At 32.5% G+C, this 22,827-nt stretch overlaps 1 protein-coding gene across 3 annotated transcripts in view; it reads right to left on the bottom strand.

Moving 5' to 3' along the window:
* Epha6 (EPH receptor A6) overlaps window positions 1-22,827 on the bottom strand; it is an 891,558-nt gene that overhangs the window by 151,333 nt on the left and 717,398 nt on the right. For all 3 annotated transcript variants that reach the window (XM_010644592.2, XM_033768075.1, XM_010644584.2), the window contains one exon: window positions 9,457-9,518. In XM_010644592.2, coding sequence (XP_010642894.1) covers window positions 9,457-9,518 — 62 coding nt within the window. The remainder of the gene's footprint in view (window positions 1-9,456; window positions 9,519-22,827) is intronic.

Below are 22,827 nucleotides of genomic sequence, written 5' to 3'. Positions count from 1 at the left end.
AGGTTTGTGAAATATGGCAATAGAATTTCAGAGTTACATTATAAGAGCTTGAAATGAATCTAAATATAATATAGTTTAAGCTTACATAGCTTACCACTGAATTTGATTTTTTCCTTTTCTTTTTGATATTTTTGCTTAGGTTTGTATGAAGGTAATCTACATTAGCTTTTGTGTGCTACATTTATATAAAGAAAATTTAAAGTTGTTTTGGCTGATACTCCATACAGAGAGTTACAAAATTCCATCTTGATGGACAATCATTACAGTGTATCAGAACTACCCACAGAAGCTTTTGTAAATATGTCTGCTTATGTCTAAACATGTATTATACAAAATCTCTCTTAGATGGTCATGCTGGTGTTCAAGCATGATTCAAAAATCAAAAGTTTTGGGTTTTACATTCATTTCTACAAATCCAAAATCTCTTGCATGGTCCAAGTATTTGGGAAATTCATAGAATCTCCGTTTACAAAGGATAATCAAAATATATGGTGAATGGCCAGGATTTAGCTCAGTGGTTCTGCCGCCTGCTTCATAAGCACAAGGTCCTGAGTTTGATTCATGACACCAAGAAAAAAGTTATGATTTTTTAGATTTAAAAAATTATTACAGTAAGACACATTGCCATTAATTCCCCTCATAATACTTTTCTTCACTTTAGACACACTTATCCCATTGCACTTGCCACTTCCTGAGGAAATGCTCTTTCATTAGTGTCTTTATGACTTGTAATGAAAATATAGTGAATGCGCTTGGCTAAATACCCTCAAATAGAAAGGCATATGTCATAAAAACATTACAGTTTGTCCATATTCGCCTTGTTTACTGCATCTGGAAACATGCAACTTCTTGTTCTTCCCCAAAGTCAAAATAACCATGAAAATTAAATGCTTCATATTGACTCAGGACATCAAGTCAGATCTAACGACGTCACAGAACAACAAAAAATATTTCCAAAAGAAGACATACAGAACATCTTCAGAAGGCAGCAAAAATGAGAGTATAAGTGTATTCAAAGCAAGGGAGAAATTCTGAGGGGGAGCAATGGTAATGTATCTTTTACTGTAATAATTCTCTAAAGGCTCAAACATTTGATCATACTCTTTTGGTATATTTTGGCCATAATTTATATAATAGTATAAGTTATATACCAATTAAAATTTAATGTATAGTCATGTATAATAGGAGAATGAACAAAGTGAATAATAAAATACAATTTCATGGTAACAGTCAGTAAAAATGACCCTGCATATTGTAGTACTAAAATGTTTAAAGATAAATTCTTATTGTTGGATTATCTATTGATTAGATACTATTGATCTAATTCACAATTTAAAATAAAAGCTTAACAATCCTTATTTTATGTGTACCAGAATTTCATATATTTGAATATTTAGCATCACACTATTTTCAGACTATTTATTTGGCACTAAGTAGGGACGAGTGTGATAAAATAACATTCTTCTGAATGAAGTTTCACTTATTTTTTTCTTTAGAAATTAACATTCCATTCAACTATAGTCATTATAGTTTAAAATGTTATTAGTGTGTAAATGCATTTTTTCACTACTTACCATAAAATGAATATGAGGTAGATTAATTCCATTTTTATACTTTGGCACAAATATAGTTGTATGCATACAATTTACAAGAAAGTGTAGTAATGAAATTCAGCTCTCATCATTAATAAATAACTAGCACAAGGTAAAATGCCATCTTTACTAGATTTATAATTTGAAGACATAAATATTTTAAAGGATTCCTTTAATTTTTAAATTAATATTTGCTTTGAATTTGTTCAAGGAACTCTTCAAATGACTCACATTGCTTTTGAAATGCTGATATGAATTTACATGTATTATTAAATACTCATATTACTTAGGTATATCTAGTTTTTTAATAGTGAAAATTAAAATCATTTTTAACCACTTGATAAAACAGACTGAGAAGTAACTAGAATATGATGCTAAACTCTTACTGACATGTACTAAACATACTACAATAATGCTAGATGCCATTATAGATACCTCACTATTAATGAGACATTGTACTATATGTTTACATCTATTAGTCATGTAATATGATAAAATAATAAATTTAGGAAGCAGCTATTGCCCATTATGGACCTTATTTTGCAGATGATTTGTTTTCACATATTTTCTTTTTATATATTTTATTCAATTCACCAGTAAGTCATATTGGCACTACTTTTAAATTGCCTCTCAGAAAATGACGTTTCCCATCACATCTGTCCTTCTTGTAGTCATCCTTATCTCTTACCTGGATTATTGCCAAAGCCTCTTAGTTTCCCTGTTCCATCCATCTATTCCTTATTCTAGTCTCTTCAGAGTATGCTAGCCAGAATGATCTATTAAACATATAAGCCTGGTAATATTTTTATGCCTCTCTCAAACCCTTCAATGGTTTCCAATATGATGCAGCAAAAAATTCAGTCACAATAATGTCCTAAAAGGTCTCATATTACAACTCACTGGTATGTTGAACTCCAATGGGAGACTGTGATTTTTTTTTTCATGTGACCCATCACAAAGGATTATGACTTACCCTAGAGTATAGCCTAGAACTCGGAATTGTTAAAAGATCATTAAATCATTATAATGTGTAGTAAGGCTGAGAACAACTGCTGTGCAAAATTTGTGCCACTTTCTCCTTCCATCAACAGTGATTTCTTCATCTATCACTCTTACACATGCCATTATAGCCAGATCAATAGAAAAATCTATATTTAAAATATTATATATATTTACAGCAGAGTAAAAGAGTTAGGCTTAATAATTATGAAGAGACAACAGTGGTGAATTGAAATTGTCTTAGGGCAAACAGGCAGATTGGTCTTGAGCTTAACGACCGATTTACAGTTAGTTCTTCAGGAATAAACTACTCCTTCCCTAGTGCATTGTCACTTGCTGTTATTGCCCCCTGGGATATTTTAATCTAGATATCCATTTGTTTGTTGCCTCATTTCTTTTGATCTTTATTAGACTATCACTTTTCAGTTAGACTTTCCCTGTCCATTCAATTTTGCACTGAGACCCACTCTCATATTTATACTTCTATTTCCTCTGCTTTATTATGTTTTTCTCTATGGCAATGACATCATATGACAAACCATATATTTTGGTAATTCATTTCCTTTCCAACTGGATTTTTTATTTCAGCTTTGTTCTCATCTGTTTTCCAAGCTTCAGAACAGTACTTAACTTACCATAATCTGTCAATAAATATTTGTATGAAAAAATTGACTGAATGATTTTTCCAGCTGTTTAACATTGGGCAGGTTACCTAATTTGCTCTGCTTCAGTATTCTCATTGGTAAAATGTAGATAATAATATTACTTATTTAATAGTGTCATTATAAGCAATAGGTGAGTTAATTTATATGACTGGAAAATGCCTGACTCAGAAAGCACACACAACTATTAGTTGCATTAAGTAATTATATGTATTAATCTTCATCTTAATTTTAGCCACCAAGTTTGAGCTTGACATCTGGAAACTGTCATCTCTGAAACTGGTTATCAAAAATTTTAAACATTGCTTTAGTACTGCATTGGTAAATCTGCTCTTGAGATAAAAATAAGACTAAAACATACATATGTGTAAATAATCAAATAGTTTCTCTTGTGTGAGAAACCGAAAGTGTAAATAAGGATAAAAATGTATAATAGATAATGTGAAATAGAGTGATAAGGCTCAAAAGGGAAGGGGAAGTGGGAGGGATAGGGCAAGGGAAAGGAATAAATATGAAAAATGAAAATAAATATGAATAAATATGAAAAAAGGAAACAAAGTCTTTGTAAATATGGAGGGCTGGAGAGGTGGAAGAGGGGCAGGGGAATGAGGAAAAAAATAAGAACCAAGATATATCATATAAAGGCACTAATTCCCAATGATGAATGTCAGCATATTGTATACCTAAAATGTACCAACAAACAATGAATTAAAAAAGACTAAAAGCACTGATTTGTAGCATTTGCCAATTTCTGTGGTGTAAATTCCATTATAGCAAATGTCAAGCCACTAGCAATTTAACAAACTCATAAAATTCTCACCTATTTAATAATCACTTGCTAACTTGTCTGTCTTGCTATAGCGTGCTACTGCCCATATCTGCATAACTTTTCCCCCTCCAGCTCTCTTACCTTCATATAAATTATACTTAATGTTCTACCCAACAAAGACTTCTAGTCCTAAAATTTCCATTTATTTCTATCAGCATGCTTGTGTCTTTTCCTTCTTTGTCAAGCTAGCAAAAGATTTGTAGGTCCTCAATTTCCTACTTATCTTCTCTTTGTTCTATCCATTATTAAGTACATCTCTTCAAGTATTATTGTAGAACTGCCTATTTCTTCCTTTAATTTCATCAATTTTGTTTCTTGTAGTTTCATAATGTTATTTATTATGCAAGTATCTGTAGATGTTTTGTCTTAAAGTCAGGGATAATTGAAGATAGAAGAAAGTTTAGAGAGTACTCTGCAGGAGCAGGAAACAAGGCAATTAAAGTAAATAAACTGATAAGGCAAAATAATTCAGAAGATGGGCAGATGAAAAATCAAGGGCTGTAGAAGATTTACTTTGTACAGCAAAAGCTATTCCATCTTCCAAAACTAGAGGGACTATGAGTTGTGCACATAGACAGTTTTATAAGGAATATGACTGAAATGAAGAAGTTGATACCTGAAGCTGTTTTGTTTCTATAAACATAAGAGGAGAGTTAGCATGTTAGTATGGAGACAAATCTTCATTTGAGAGAAAGTTTAGAATACTTGCCGAAGTTAAAGAAAGTCACTGAGCATTGAAAACCCAGACAATCAAAAGCAGGTTCTATTCCAGGAATAGTCTTTCCAAGGCCTCAATAAGGACAATGAACTACAAAATTTTCCCAAGATTTGAAAAGGTATATAGTGTAAGTGGTTTTTTGTCTCAATCATTAATATTAGCTACACGTATTTTTCTCCTAAATCTGTTATTCATAGTCTTTCATCGTGTAGAACATAAAATGATTCGCAAATCATGCTGAGCTTTCAAAAAAACATTGAAGAACACAAATGTACTACAGTAGTGGTACGCATGCTTATGCGGTTCTCAGCACAAATGCTCCACACCTCCAAACATAAAATTTGAGATAATAGAGGTCCTGATTTGTACACTAGGTATGACAGAAAAGTGAGGATGCTAAAGGGAGTAGGGATCGTAATTGAAGCTTCTTTCATGTAAGTAATCAGTGAGTTCATAGCATGGACTTTTAACTAGCGGTTAAAAAAGAAATAAAGCATTTGCTAGAAATAAGAGAGAGGTTAAACACTTTCTTCCCTTTTTCCCTTTTTACTCTTCCCTCCTGTGAGGACACAGTTTTTCTCTTCTTCATGGGAGGATGGAGCAAGGAGTTGCCATTTTAGAAGCAGAGAGAAAATCCTTATCCGACAGTGAGTTTGCTATTGCCTGATCTTTCAATTCAAAATGGTAAGAAGTATATTCCTATTATTTATAAGTTATCAGATTTATATTTTCTTATAGCACCAGGAGGAGACTATAGCCAAATTATTTTTGCGAAAGATGCCAAGATCATTCAGTGGAGAAAGAGTGGTCTTTTCAATGAATGGTGCTAGGAAAGCTGGATGTCCATATACAAAAGAATGAATTTAGACCCTCACTTAATACCAAATACAAAAGATAATTCAGAATGGATCAAAGACCTAAATATAAATAAAAAGACAAAATTATTAGGACAAAATATAAGGCAAAACTTTATGACATTTGGATTTGGAAATGATTTCTTGTATATGGCACTAAATCTTTTTTTTTTTCTTTCAGCTTTAATTGAGTTTATTGGTACATTTTAGGGATACAGTACAGTTACATTCATTGTTGGGATCTTGTACCTCCACATGACAAGTCTTGATTCTCATTTTTTCCCCTTACCCCTGCCCTCCCTTCACCCCCTCCTCCCCTCCCCATCTACAAACACTTTATTTCCATCTTTTCATTATCTCACATTTTTTTCTTTTCCCTTATTACCCTTCCCCTACCCATCCCACCTTCCCTACACCTTTAGCTCCTTTCTTCCCTTTTCGAAATGTCAGTAATCTAACTAGGATCTTCTGTATTATTGCAGATTATTCACAACAGAGAAACTATTCAGTATTTACACATGTGTGACTTATTTAAATCTTTAAGAAACAAAGGAAAAATAGACAAATTAGATTTTCTCAAAATTAAAATATTTTGCACATCAAAAGGCACTACCAATAAAACAGAAAGGAAACTTATAGGAGATAAAATATTTGAAAATTATGTATCTTCTAGTAAATTAATATCCAGGACATCTAAATAATTCTCCAAGCTAAATAACAAAAGAATCAATTTAATTAAAAAATAGGCAAATGACTTGAGTACATATTTCACCTTAGATATACAAATCACTGAAAAGCACATGAAAAGATGCCAAACATCAGTAATATCATGCATTCTGGGCAGCTGGGCTGATGCTATGCTCACTAAATTGGGTTACATTTTACTTAAAAATTAAAAGCACACACACAGTCTCACACATACACAAGTGTGCATGTGTACATACACACACCTACACACTTGACCACATCTCCCCATGGCCAATACATATCTGGAAAAATATCCACAATCATCCCAAGGGGCATGAGATTTATGAATTCAGTGAAGTATCATAGCTAGTCAGCCCCCAGTACTGGCTCTAGACTGTCATCTTGTACTTAATTGTGCTACCACTCATTTATAATAAAGTAGCAAATTGAAGTGATTTTCAAATAGTGTGGGAGACCAAAGGGAAATCTTTTCTGTCTCCAGTAAGTGTAGAAGGCTATTAATGAGCCAAGGATGGCTCCCCTACTGCACAGTACATTTAGCCACTTCCTCCTTTCTGTGCTCACAGAAGCTGCAATTATCAAATTCTAAAGCAGTAGTGTGAAAAATGATTTTGCTTTTGAGAATTTATGGGCTACATACACTTATATTTTATTTCTGCTTGCCATGGGAGTTGAATGCCTGCTAATGACATAAAGTTTATAAAGCATCTGAAGAGTAGGCATATTAAGGAAGGTAAAACAGGAGTATTGACAATTCTTCCTCTTCCCACGATTTTCTTCTTACATTTCAATCCCATAATTTAAATTTCAGTTGTAAGTATATGTGCAAAGGAGACAGAGAACCCAAAGGGAAAATAGTTATAAAAAAAGAACTCCGATATCAGAGCGTGGACTTTAGAATACGGCTTTTGAGTCATAAAGACTTCAGCTTCAGTCCTCAGTCACTTACAATGTGTCACACACTATTGTCTATGCTCTGTAAAAGGTGACTCAATCATTTAAACAATTGTATAAGGTGGACATTATTCATATCCCCATTTATAGATGGGCACAGAAAGGTACAGAGAAGTTGGCAGCATGCCCAAGGTATGTAGCCAGTAGGTGGCAGAGCCTATGTTAGCAGAAATGGGTATTTGGGTTCTCACAGTAGAAGTAGTAGGAGCCACCATCAATCCAACAGCTAATTTTCCCCCAGATTCTCTGGTAATATTTACCTACATGATGCATTGTAAGAGCTGAAAATACTAGTTTTTAAACTTTAAGTCATGAAATTCACCACTTATAATGTATTAGTAAATATTTTATTTATAACATTGTTGTTTCTTTATAACATAATTGATTCATGATTCAGCAGAATAAAAAGTATATCTGAAACTAACATTTCTTAACTAATATGCTTTTGGCAGTCATTTGATACAATTTTCAGCAGCAATTTAAATTGAGTATCTGCTATTTTATTTGCCATTATAGTCTACTTTAGGATAATAGCTGATATCAAAAAAGAAAAGAAACAGGAAACCAACCTATTCCAAACATCATTCGATAATGGGTCATTTTGATATGTGTCTGATAAAAATGTTTTTGAATATATGTAATGGAAGGGCATAACTATATATGCATCTCAGGTACCACAGGTGGCCCTGATAAATTATTCTAAAGTAATTTAGAACATTTACAGATGAAATGAATACAAGTCATAAAGTAACATTTTAAAATGGCTACAGAAAAAAGGAAGCAATTTGTGTACCAAACACCTATGGATTTTATTTTCCCTTAAAGAGCACATTTGGTTAAGAGTATGCACTGTGAAAGTAGTATAGCTTTATAGTGACTAAAAATTTTGCTGAATTCAGCTTCTGGTACTGAATCTAGATATCAAGTTCATTCACAATGTAAATATATCATTACTGCTAATATTGAGAGCAATTGGAGAAGAGGGCATGAAATCAAGAAAAAATGAAAATGAGATCAAGGCAGAAAAGTGAGATGCAAACAGAACTTGTCCAAATAATGTGGGGGCAAACATGGAATGAAGACAGAATGCTTAATATTTACATGAAAATAAAAATGAAGAGACTACAACATAATACAAAAGGCAAAGTATCATCCATTTCACAAGCAAGAAAAGGTTGTTACTGTTATTATGTATATTTTCAAGAACACAGTGGCATGCAAACATATGACTTCTGGTGGCACATAATAGCTTTTAAAATCTTAAACAATTGACTACTTTGAAATATAACTTCCTGTTTCTTTCTCACCTTTTGTTATTTTATACTACATGTAACTAATGATTTTTTGTATATACTGTATTTTTTAGAGATGTCACTTTAAAAAGAATGCTTATTAAATGAAAAATGGAAATAAAGTGTTAGTAAATGGGGAGGGGAGGAGCGGGTGAAGGGAGGGCGGGGACAAGGGGAAAAAATGAGAACCAAGACCTGTCATGTAAAGGTACAAGATCCCAATGATGAATGCAACTGTACTGTATACCTAAAATGTACCAATAAACTCAATGAGAAAAAAAAAGAGTGCTTATTGTCTTAAAGCAAGTGACTGCTGATGGATTTTCTTATTTCTTTTGTTTTCTGAATAACTAGCCAAATGAACTTGAGAGACACAGTTGATATAATTAGGTTTCTCAAATGAATATGGGCCACTGTTGGGAAACATACAGCAATTTGAGGGGATGAACATTACAGACACTGCATAAAATATCATACTAAGTTGTTAAATGTGGTGGAGCAAAATGAATGGAGGCATCGGCAACTGAGTTTCTTTAAATTCGTTTCTTCCTGACAACATCATTTGAAATATAAATGCAAAATGTGAACATGCAATCATATATGTGTGTGTATGTGTATGCACGAATGTGAATTAATAGGGGAAATCAATTATATTATTAAGTGTATATCCTGTCTCCTTAGTGATACATTCTAATTTATCACAGTATCAGAGAAATGCCCCCTAGAAACTACCATTCTTCACAGAAAATCTATGCATAACATTATGCAAAATTTAATTTATGATAAATGATTTCAAATCTAGAACTGAGAAAAGCTTATTTAAATGCCATCAGAAAAGAGTAGCTCACCCGCAAAAAGGAGTCTAGGGATCCATTCTCCATATATTCCACCACAATCATTACTGGTCTGCCTGCAAAAGAGCAAGAGAACATACGAGGATTAGAGAAATTTTAGAAATATGTGTGGCAATTAAGAGATTTCCAGCTGTGATGACTAAATTATTTGCATTTTATTAATAGGAATTCATTTCCCAACCTGATTCTGTAAAAGTAGGGTTACATGATAACATATACATACATCAATTTCTTTACAGCATTATTTCCTTCTGAGTTTATAAAAGAGGAATGAATTACAATATAAATTACAAATAAATCCAGCATTTCCCCCGCTAAAGTCCTGTCATCAATCAGTTACTTAGATTATGTTTTTGTTTTTTTGTTTTTTTTGTTTTTTTTTTGTCCTCTAGCTTTTCTTTAGAAAAGTCTACAAGCCAAAGTCAGGGTTAAGTTTAAGTAGTTACTTTTGCTGCTTTTTAAAGCTGTGGTAAAAATTCCATTATGATGCAGCAATTTTGGCTGACTTAAATTAGAGTGGTGTTTCTGAAACATTCCTAAATAAAACAGAAAGGAGAAATTCATAAATTATTTTATAAGACTTTAAACAGAAAAAAACCCAGTAAATTGATGAATGCTACAAAGTCGGTAGTATTTGTAGTAGGTCCTGATCATCTCTTTATTGGAAATAGACTTGATCAACAGGGCAATGATGGCAGTACATGAAAAATAAGTAACTGATTTTATACTAGTCTAGTGCAGAGGCTGAGAAATGAACATCATTTATTTCTTGTTTTATCATATCAACTGTTATAGCTCCCTATACACCTCTATTAAATAGAATATTCATCATAAATAACTTTGATTTATTTTGAAGACAAGAATGCATTTATTCTGCTCAATTGCCCATGTTTAAAAGATAAAATTTCAGATGAAGGGAAAATGTTATTTACCTGAAATAAGTATATGTGACATTTATTTTTACTCCTACATTTCTTGCTTTATATTTGTATTTTGTTGGCAATTTTATCTGGCCTGTGCTCAGTTTTCCCTTGTGACACAAAAAAGGATGTGGAAAGAAATTGTGTGTACAGAAATATTAGATCTCATTGTAATTCCAGTCTTTTTTATGAACTCAGATCTTACAGGTTACAAAGGGTGACCATCATAAATTACTACAAAGTATGAAAGTGCTAGATTTTACATTTGAACCTGTATTTTAAAGAAAGTTATGCTGAAGGTTAAATGTGGTAATAAAGCTCCCAATTTGCCATGCATAGAATTAGAATCTAAAAAAGTTTTCCACTTGTTGTGGACTTAATATATTCTGTAAAATTTCTCAAAGCCATTTTTTTTCACCAAAATCTGAATAAAGAACTTTATCAGCAATTATTGAGGTCAAATGAATTGTTAGCACTCTTTTGGGCAGTGATCTAGAAGATCCAGGTTTTAAATCTGAAAGTTCCAAGAACTCCACTATTTAGTCAGAGAGCTTAAAGATAGGAGGCTGCTACAAACATTTATGTGATGAAGGCAAGGGAGTGGGGATAAAAGATAATTTTTTGTGCTTAATAACAATTCTGAGACCAATGTTCTAGTTTGAATTGCAGTTAATTACAGATGTTAATGGGGAAAATCGAGCTATCACAACTATGACTAAATTCTTTACCCATTTTTATTATCTGTATTGACAATGGAACCCAGAAGAACATTTTTAGATTTGTTGTCAAACATGTATCCCTTTCATAGTGTCAGAATTCAAAGAGATTGCAAGAACTTAACTTCTTATCTAACCTCTACCTACTATTATTATCCCTGTTACAAAGATAAATAGAGGGATAGAAAATTAAAGTACTTGTCCATAGTCTAATAACTAGTAAGTGGCAGTATCAGTCAATCCATCTCAGACTTTTTGATATTTTAACCGTATTCTATAAGTACCTCAGATAAAAGCTCCAAGTCACATCTTGTCAGCCAGTTTTTCCCAGTGAGGGACCTCTGTTTCTTAACCAGCCATAGCATCCATTGCTTTCCTAGCTGTCACTCTCCCCTATACTTGTCACCTCCTGCCTTTGGTACTCAGTTGTCAGGATTATTTCTCAATTTGCTTCTCTCTAATAGTGCCACACTTGCCCTTCACTCAGAGTTTATACATTGCTACTCTTCCTTATACATCTCGCCCAGTGATTTTCCCTTCACATTCCCATCACATCTGTGTGCCACCAAGAATTGTTACCATGACTTTATATTAGGTGGTTTTACTCTTTTCTCATATATGCTTTATATTTTCTTCACTGGGGTTCTCAAGGTCACTAAGCACAGTAGGTGCTTCTTAAAAATAAGGTAAGTTTTCTTATGGATTTACTATTCTTAATATTTAAGTATTTCAGCAAGATTCTGGTGTATGCGACCATAAGGCACTTTGAAATTAGTTCTAGATGTAATGCTTTAGAAAATACTTTACGCACTCTTAAAATTCATCATTGATAAATTTCACTTCTCATTAAGAGCAACAAATGAAGCCTCCCCCAGTTTTCTACGAAAGAAAACAGATTTTGTGATTCATTGTTCATATATATAAGTGCTTTCTCAGCAGATATTGATTCTAAGTTTAAAATGTCCATAACTACAACTATGTTATTTTGAAGGAAAAATCTAAGAAATTTACTTTAGGTATCTTTGAAGATCATTTAAAACAAACTGATGAGACTTGTAAAAAAGTTGGAAAATTTGAAAATTGACATTTAAGGATCATGGAGTTTATCCATTGTCTGTATTATAAAGGTGATTTTGTGACATAAGGCATTCTGTACTGGCTAAACATATACAAAAGGAAATATAATGAAATATTTTGAAAATTTATAAAGAGAAGCCATTATTTCCAAATAGATTTTGCAAGAGCAATAATGCAATACATAGTTTTTACATATTGTAAAATACGATAGAAGCAGTGACTTCTTTCACCTGAAACAGCTGTAAAGAATAGCGTCTTATGATACATCTTTCAATGTTTTGGGAACATACCAAGGAGAACAGCTGGGTCAAATGGAATTTCTAGTTTTAGTTTCTTGAGGAATTTCCAAACTGATTTCTATAGTGGTTTTACTAGTTTACATTCCTACCAACAGTGTGGAAGCCCCCGATACTTATAGCCTCAACCCAAAATACAAATAAATTTCAGGCAAAAATAAAAGACATAATAGGATACAAGGAGGACGGTCTTGTGCAAAAGGACAAGGGATCAAGAGATTCAGGGAAGGTGAAGAGAGGAGAGGAAATTTTAAAAGTAATTAAGATGTAGTAGTACGTTCTACCTTCCTCTCAAGCGCAAAGACCCGAGTTCGATCCCTGGTACAAAATAAATAAATAAATAAAAGACGTAGTACACACATGTGACTTCCCACAGTGAATGTAATCATTATATACTGCAAACAAGTAGTAATAAAATGACAATTAAAAAAGAATAGCATCTTAATTTTCATAATTTCTTTTATATTTATGTATTTTTATTATAAATTTAATAATGAACTGTAAAGTTGCTTTTAAGCTTAACAGTATAAGTAACTTCCATATAGTCAACCATGAGGAAAAAGATTTCATATTAGATGCTAGCAGCAATCTAAGGAAACAATTCTTTGTTGTAACTACCAGCTGGTCTCTATTGAAGCTGTCACACAAAATACAAAACGAAAAGTTCCAATGTGAACATTTGAGTTACATGTACATACTACATCTTTTCCACATTGTTGGTAGGAATGTAAATTAGTACAACCACTATAGAAATCAGTTTGGAAATTTCTCAAGAAACTAAAACTAGAAATTCCATTAGATCCAGCTATTCTTCTAGGTATGTTCCCAAAAGATTGAAAGACGTATCATAAGACGCTATTCTTTACAGCTGTTTCAGGTGAAAGAAGTCACTGCTTCTATCTTACTTTACAATATGTAAAAGCTGTATTGCATTATTGCTCTTGAAAAATCTATTTGGAAAGAATGGCTCCTCTTTATAAATTTTCAAAATATTTCATTATATTTCCTTTTGTATATTTTTAGCCAGTACAAAATGCCTTATGTCACAAGATCACCTTTACAATACAATGAATACACTCCATGATCCTTAAATGTCAGTTTTCAAACTTCTCAATGTTTTGATACCTAAAGTGAATTTCTTAGATTTTTCCTTCAAAATAGCATAGATGTAGTTATGGACATTTTAAACTTAGAATCAAGATCTGCTGAGAAAGCACTTATATATGAACAATGAATCACACAATCTCTTATCATCTTCCTGTAGCTAAGAACAACTGTTTTCTTTCACTGGAACGTAAAGGGACTACTGACAGATACATATTTTTCAAATACTTTCCAGTACTTATAATGGTTTTGATAAAGGAAGTGTGGAAGAACCATGTGATCATAATATTATATTTTTCTCATGCTACTGTCAAAATAAAGAAAAATTTTCTTTAAGTGTCCTACAGAAATCATGGAAAGTATTCTGCAGTGAAATAGGTTTTTGAATCCTCAGGGAAAATCTTTGAAAGAAGTGGATTACAGAGATTTAGCATTTTCATATAAGTAATGAGTTTGTGCTAGATGCGCTATTGTCTATCAGCCTGGCAATTTCTAATGTGCAGTCAGTAAAATGAAGAATGGAAAAAAAAACAAAACTCAGCAACCTCAACAGTCTATTACAGATTAAAATCATCCTAGCTTTTTTAGCTTTTTATCATGCCTATATTTTCTCTGCCAGGTAATAAAATTTGTGATGATAACTTAGATTGACAAAGTGTTTGCATTTTTTCCCTCTCTGTATCTAATTCAGGACTCTTTGAGCCAGTTCTTCAGTCTATTTCTATTTCTCTTGTTTCTGTTGTATAGATAGTGAGTTATAATTATAATCTCTAATAAATTTGATAATAAATGAAATAATTTTCATGTTCTTATACAGCCAAAAGACATGAATACACAAATTTGAACAGTTATGATATATTAAAAAATCATTGTTTTTTCACATAAGTACTGAAATAAAAATATTTCTTCTTAGAGTGTTGTCTGGTGATTATCAGATCATGTCACAAACAAATCTCATCCTTAGTTTAAATTCAAATATTTTTTTAAAAATGTAATTAAATTTATTTATAACATATTTAAAAGCATAAGAACATTAAGTGAATATTCAGTATGTTAAATAATTTTTAAAATTCCTACTATTTACCAAGTACTCTTCTGGACTCTGGAGACAGATGCTCAATCACTAGAAGATCAGTGCTTTTATGGGTTAGACAGCAGAAAGACAACAGAAATAAGAAGGTCAATGACTACAAAGGGCTAATGTCTCTCTCCTCTATTTAAATAGCATGTTATTAACTGCATTATGTCCCATAGGATTAAAATCTAAATTGCTTGGTACAGTAGGTTTTTTACAAACATCCTCTATCTTCACTTCTATTGTCATCTTTTACCACCATCTATTCCTATATTTCCTATTTTTCAAATTCTATAGGCTACTCATTATTTGAGTATGAATTTACTTGTACTTCTCTGCTTTAGAACACTGTTTTCTCACTACCTTGTCTTGGTTAAAAAAATATTCTTAAGAAAAAAGCAGTTTAAATGCCATCCAATTCTCCCATGAATCACCTTCCCTTTTAGGATAGCTTCATTTTTTTACCTTTACTTCCCTTTTATATAATATTTATGCTGTGATATTTATGTTAAAAATATGTCTGTCTCCCACTCTACAGTGGTTATCTGGCCAGGATTTGAGTTTAATTCCTCTCTGTTGTTTCACAGCATAGCATAGAGCTAGGCATAAAGTACACAATTTTACTTTTTTGAGTTAAATATCAAAGGAAGGCATAAATAAGGGTGCTTTTTAAGAATGACTCTAGACTAGAAAAGCATTACCGAAATAATAGCAAAACTGAAATAATGCTGAAAAGCAAAGTTATGTTTGTAGTCGTAAATTACTTGCATTATGAAAACTATGGTTTTAAGAACAAACTTCGTATTTCTGCTGTTATCTATTAATAACATGCTCTTAGGCAAGGCATTTTAGCTTTCTCAGATTTTGTATCTATAAAATATGGATTAAAATTAAGTACTGCATAAAATTTCTAAAAAGACTAGATAAGAACATATATAATTAGCACAGTATGTGGCAATAGTTGTCACTCAGAAATAGCGTTCTTTTTCTTCCTTTCCTTTTGGGCACAATTATCTGACTTCCCCTTATATTTATCCACTATGCAAAACTTTTTTTTCAAAACAGATCATTTTTATATTTTATTGCATTTGGCATTGATATGAAAATCTTTTATCTCCTATGGCAAAATAAAATATCACACAACTGGAAGTTACGTGTTTTATATGATACAATAATTTCCCAGTTTAGCACTGAAATTGTTGTGTCTTAGACATTCTGGGATTGCTGATTGCCTTCTACCTTGAATATTGCCATTTCAGTGGGAATTTATGAGATTGGTTTCAAAGAGACTGATCTAGAAGATATTTTCCAATTTGTAAAAGTCACTTTCATAACTTATACTTCATCTTACTGTCTCAGTTTTATTATATATTCTTTATTTCTATATTATACATTCTCTATTTGTGTATTTGTAAATTTATATATAATAATACCTCCTCTATAGGGCAGTTGTGAGATTAAAAGAGAAAATATGTTTGAAACACAAATAGCACCTAATACTAAATGTGGAATCACGGAATAATAGATGCATTCATGAATGAATGGATATATGCTCAACCTTATATTTTATCTTACAGGTAAGATGCTGAATCTTAAATTAAGACGTAGTTTACAAAGTTAAGAGATTTCATTATTGAAAATGATTAATATTAGTACATACAGGAGCTCTCCTGATGGTCTCAAAGGTCTATTTAAATCCTTCTTACCTGAATTCAACAAGTTTGAAGTTCCTTTATGGAACAAAATGATTTGCTCTATGATATACTCTATTTTAAATAATATAATTAATTTCTTAAAAATAGGTTCTGCTCGAATAAGTATTTATTCTCATTTAACTACTTGTGTTGTATCTTCCACACTCTATTGACAGGTTTATACCTTTAACAGCATATTTTATGGTTAATCTGGAACTGATTATTTTAAACTTGGAACAGTGGAAACTCCTACGTATACATGATTACTAAATTGATTTAGTTTCATTTTCCCTCTTAATTTCTATCATTTTTTAAAATTTAGAGGTGATCCAAATGCATATGGTAAAATGCTGAATAAAATGTTTTATCTAGAAATAAACCAGCTGAGCAGAAATTAGGAGAGGTGATCTGCATTTTCGACAACAATGGCATTTTAAAATCTGGATTTGATTTAGAGTAAATGAAGGGTATGAGGCTAAAGAAATGAAACAATTTTCCTCCAGCTCCAGAAAGCAGTGGCACATTATCTGCATCAATCAGCCTCAGCAACATTCAGGAATGTCCTTCTTTCCACTAGAAATTACCATATGTGCAAAAAGATTTCTCCTTCACTAAAAGTGTCTTGTTGACAATGAAGGTTACTGCCAAAGATTCTAATGTTACCGGTATTTTTACTATGTGACATTAACCATATTGCAAAATTTTTATCTCTTGCATATTTAGAAGTATAATATGATGATGATCAAATTAAAAGTACTGTATACGTTTTGAAAATTATCTGTGACCTTTTGTTTTCCAACTATTCTGAAAGGAATAATTGATTTTAGAATAAGCAATATTTTTGCTATGATTAGATAACAATGAATACAACAGCAGAAAAATTTCATGCCTTGAAGTATTATACAACGTCTAAGTTCAAAGCCAAATTAAATTTGGTCATATAATTATATGATGCTTTCGTTCTTGGTTTTCATCTGTAAAAATCTTTTCTGTAGTTAAATTCTAAATAAATACTACTTCTAAATCAATATATTTGAAATAATTTAGTTTAAGAAAATTCTTCAATATAGTGGGCACTGTTCTATTGGCATTCCTTATGCTAATTTGTTTAATCCTCATATCACCATTGTGGTTGGTATTATTAGTTCAGATTCACAAATGTACTGAGAGTTTAAGCACCAGCCAAAGACTCAACATGAGCAATTGTCCGGGCCATAATTTTACCAACTCATCAATCTCCAGAGTGTGAATGTTTGACTTACTTGATATACCTCAAAATCACACTTGTGTTTCCATTAGTAAAGAACCTAAAGAATCCTTCTAAGTCCCTGTGTCTTACTGTAGAAACATTATGGAAAGGCATTATAACCTGTATACTAGGTGGCTCCCAAAGATGTTGCAAAGTTCTAAAATCTTAAAAGCCCATAATATAAAGCATTCTTTATAAACAATAAATCAGTCCTAAAATAGGTGAAATACCTTTAGATCATGCATTCCTCATCTCCCAAACATCAATTTATGATAGTTTTCAAAGATTTTGATTAAAGATCAATATAAATTTTAAATTGTCCTAATAACCTCATATAATGCTAAAAAGGACAAGGCTTAGCTCTTAAAATTTTTGTTTTAAAATGTACATATGAGAACATTTAAGAGCAACAATGCGGTACATTTTTACAAAACTTCTGGGGAAGACATGGCGAAAAACTATTTTAAGAGGGTCTAAGCCTTAGTAGAAAGCATCATATTTCCAATCAGTGATTCAAATGCCAAGCTTTCCTTCTGGCTTTAAAAGTGTCTTATGGTTATATAAGTGATGAAATATGTAGTTGTCTGAGTTTTTGTTTCATTCACTATCAAAACGCGGTACATTTTTACAAAACTTCTGGGGAAGACATGGCGAAAAACTATTTTAAGAGGGTCTAAGCCTTAGTAGAAAGCATCATATTTCCAATCAGTGATTCAAATGCCAAGCTTTCCTTCTGGCTTTAAAAGTGTCTTATGGTTATATAAGTGATGAAATATGTAGTTGTCTGAGTTTTTGTTTCATTCACTATCAAAACAAAATGATCAGAAAGAAAACAAAAAACCCAGAGACTAACAAAACCATTGCATTAATTTTCCTCATAATATATATATATATATATACATACATACATATTCTTGGGTTAGGGATTTAGCTCAGTGGTTCCACTGCCTGCCTCACAAGTGCAAGATCCCAAATTCAATCCCTGGTACCCCCCAAAATTATATATATATATTTTTTTTTTGAGACAGGGTCTTGCTATGTAGTTCAGGCTGGCCTTGAACTCACTATGTAACCCCAAGCTGGTCTTAAAATCATGTGATCCTCCTGCTTCTGCCTCCCAAGTGCTGAAATTACAGGTGTGAACCACTATACCCCATTTAAATAGCATATAATGTACTCTAGATACATGGATTATTTATGGTGAGATTTTAATTATATAAGGGAGAACATTTGTAAATGAACCATAAATTTGATACAATTAAATCATTAACTATTTTCCTTTGATCCCTCAAGCAAGTTACTATTTATTTCAGAATCTTTTCTGCTCCTCTTCTAAGATGTTGAAAATAACTTTTAAGGTTAATTTTGCTGAATACACTTACTGTAAGACCTCTGTGAATGGAACCATGAAAATCTCACACTGTGTCATGGGGTAGTTTCCACTGTGCTTTCTTCTACAAAGCAAAAGAATAAATACTTGGAGGAGGTCAATGTCTTACTTAGGCTGTAAGTGGCCCAGGCATGCCAGAGCCCAGGCATAGCCACTCTGTAGGAATCCTTTGGAGGGAAGTGGCAGGTGAGCACCTCAATTCCTTACCATGTTTTAAATTAAGGTCAAACACACCCACAAAACAGCTTCAGTCAATACCAAGATTAAATGCTGATTGCGCACAGAGACTCAGCTAAACTTATAAGCTCTGTAAGTTTTATTTTAGAATTTTTCTTGTGTGAAGAAAAATGATTCCTGGATGAATCTTTTAAAACCATGGACCAATTCTTTGAATACAGTCTAGATAAATGACACAATCAGTAATAAAACATGATGATCTCTAGGGGCTAGATGTGTTCTCAGTGAGAATTTAAATGCATGTATGTAAGATTTGTATTTTTAAGATTGAAATTTATTTGAATGACAAGATAAAAGTAGTTATGGTAATAGGAAAGCTTAGCTACTGTCAAAGGCTAAAACTTTAAAGATTCTGAACAGAGAAGTGAAAAAGAATGAGTAAGAGGTTACTTAAAGAATCTTTTAAGATTTCTTGTGTCTTAAAGATAGAAATTCACTTTGTAAATGTAGAAGAGCTTGATATTCCTTTTTTATAAATGCACTGTCTTTTTACATGAAGGTGATAAAGCTCACTTATGTCAGTTAAGCATAGTTTTATTCACAGAATACTGTCCTTAAGAATTGTAAGTTCTTCCTTTATGGTATTCAGTTGTCCAGGGATGTCCTTGAAATTACAGATAAAATTTACATAATCCGTTTTCTTTGGACAGAGAGTGTACAACCATTTGGTTTTCAAAATTGAGACTAGGGAGGGAGGTTCAAGGACAACCAAGTTTTCACTTAGTCTCTTGTATTCTTACTTTTGGCCAAGAAATAAAGTAGGTACAATCATAAGGAATCCGAATCCATGAACTGTACCTCTAGATGAAGGTTGCCTTTCCACAGGAGTCCTTAAACTGATCAACTACAATAAAATGTCTATAAATTTAAAGCTTGAAGTTTTGAATTATAGCTTCCATTTTGTGTACGTTCTCATCCAATAGGCCTGGGCTGTCATTGGAATAAAGTGAAAGAAGGAGGAAGCCTTCTAACACAGCTCTCTTTGTCTTCTACTTGCCTGCCATGAGATGAGCAGCTTTCCTTTACCATACCCTTCTGCCTTGATATTTCTTTTTAATTTTTCTTTTTTATTTTTTTGGTTTTTTGAGACAGGGTCTCACTATGTAGTTGAGACTGACCTGGAACTCACTATGTAGCCCAGGCTGGTCTCGAACTCACAGAGATACTCCTGCCTCAGCCTTCTGAGTGCTGGGATTACAGATGTGTGCCATCATACCAGTCTCTGCCTTGATACTTTGGCCTCATCCATCACAGGCCTGAAGGCAATGGAACCAAGTGACTATGGCCAACAACATCTGAAACCATTAGCCACAATGAACCTTTCCTCCTTTAAATTGATTTCCTCAAGTATTGTCACAGTGATGAAAAGCTGATTTAGCCTCTTTTACATGCATTGCAGGATATATCCTAAATAGCTGTTAAAAAATGACCCTCTAATGTAACACTAACAACATTGCACATATTTTAAAAGGACTGTTTACTTTTGTGTGATTAGAACTACATCACAAATGGCATCTTCCTCACATTTCAGCTGCCTAAGTGTGTTCTGTTCATTATTCTATCAGTTACCCTAACTTCTCTGACCCTTTCCCCATTCATGAAATACCAGTAATCTTGGTCTCTTGCCCAGACCTGCCTCAGAGTCCCACCACAGGTTTTTAATTTTAATATTTGCCATTCTTCAGGGTTTTCTTCTAATGCTGAAGCTGCAAAAGCTTTAGAGGCTAGTTCCCCGGGAAGAGGTTGCAGCTGATATTGGGTAGGGACTGCATTGGGCATTGAAATCATGTAAATGTTAAAGAATAAAGAAGCCAGCAGTTAGTGACCCAGATGAAGGAATTTCTCTCTATTACAGGATATTTTGAATGATTTATTCATAATTTTACTTTGCACATTTAATGGAGCTTTTCCAATTCCTTTCATAATTAGCTCGGTTTAAATTAGGTACCTGTAAACATATTCATTTACACTTCATCTGGGGTTATGGGCAACATACTGAACTACAAAATGTAAAATACTTGTTAATGAAAGCAAAGGATTTTTTCACTTTGAAGATCTTTCTTAAAAGCTAACCCTTTTCATCATGGTATGTATTTTTTAATTGTTACAATAATATTTTGGTAAAAGTAAAACAAGGCAAACCTTTGTATTTGCTACAAAAAATATTCGAGGAATAATCATCATTAGAAGAGCTAGAAAATATAAATTGTTTTGTTGAAAGTTATTTAAAATATCGCAATATGAATAGAAATAATGCTACTGACATTTTAGGATGCCTGAAAATATGATCAAATTTAATTGTTTACTTTAATTCTTCTGCAGTGCAGTGGCTGTATTTAAAATATATATACTTTTCCACTGCTGATTTTGCTTGACACTTTGAGTTTATGCCAGTTTTCTTTAACTTGCTCTTATTCCTTCAAAATCTCCCTAGTCTTTTTTGCAATTCTCCATATGCATCAAAACCTGATACTGTAATATTATATTCACCAGATCCTACACTTTCTGCAGGTTGAAACTTATCATTCCTGGTCTATTTCCAACACTTAAACCATATTTTTTGGAAATAAAAAAGATATGATTAGATAATAATACATGCAATGTTTTTCCCTGACCTCTTAGCACATAGTATTACATATGAAATATTGAAAGGAGAACATTGATAATCATGGTTAATGGACCGTGAAGACATTTTAATATTGATTGATAATTGTAAGTCCTTTGCTATAGAAATGGTTTAGCTGTACATGTTATCAGTATATAGAAAGCTGGATTGTTAATCCACTTGCTAACATGGATAATCAGGGGACAGAAATGAGGATATGAAAAGTTCATCTTTTTGAGTTTAAGGCTCATCAAGATCTCTTCCCAAATGGTAAATAATAGTAAACATTATTAATTATATGCTCAGTAAATGCAAATCTAGCTTTGAAATCTCCATGTGTTCATATTTTGTCCTCTTACTTGACTGAGCATAAAGAGAGAGGAAGTCTCACTCCATCTTTACCCTGTTCTTTGAACCCAGCACAAATCACATGATGAAGAGATTCTCAACTAAAGATGGCAAAATAGGTGCTGTAGCACAGTGTTTAATGCACAGGCTGGTAAACAGAAATGGTGCTTCAGAAAACTCCCTCTACTAAAGAGCTCCAAGATAATCACAAAGGAATATAAGGGAGATCTTCAATATTGAATTTTCAGAATGTACCTATTTCTAAATCTCACATACTGCTATTTTCCTTGCTATTCTACTTTCAGCTAATAATTGCTAGTGATGTCTCAATCTGAGAGTAAGCATAATGACTCTGTACTATGAACTTTCTAGAAATGAGAAATTTATAAACAACTGACTATTGTCCATAAATATTGATTTAGGCTTGTCTGCTCTCTGGGTCTCATGATTCAGTGATTGGCTTATCATCGAAGTTAATGTAAAAGTAAGTACTATGGAAGTATTGCTTTTTTGACAACCTACTGTGACACGGGGCAAAGAAAGTAAATTATACAAGAAACAGTCATGCATCTCATTTAAATTTGATTAAAATAAGTAACTGGGAACTAAATTAACATCATCACTCAGACAGGCTTGGTAATTCCCTGAGTAACA

This window comes from Fukomys damarensis, unplaced genomic scaffold, assembly GCF_012274545.1.
Source record: "Fukomys damarensis isolate Sample0158 unplaced genomic scaffold, DMR_v1.0_HiC HiC_scaffold_24, whole genome shotgun sequence".
In the NCBI taxonomy this organism is placed as follows: Eukaryota; Metazoa; Chordata; class Mammalia; order Rodentia; family Bathyergidae; genus Fukomys; species Fukomys damarensis.
The sequence above is the reverse complement of the archived record's forward strand: the minus strand, read 5'-3'. Positions and strand labels throughout refer to the sequence as shown.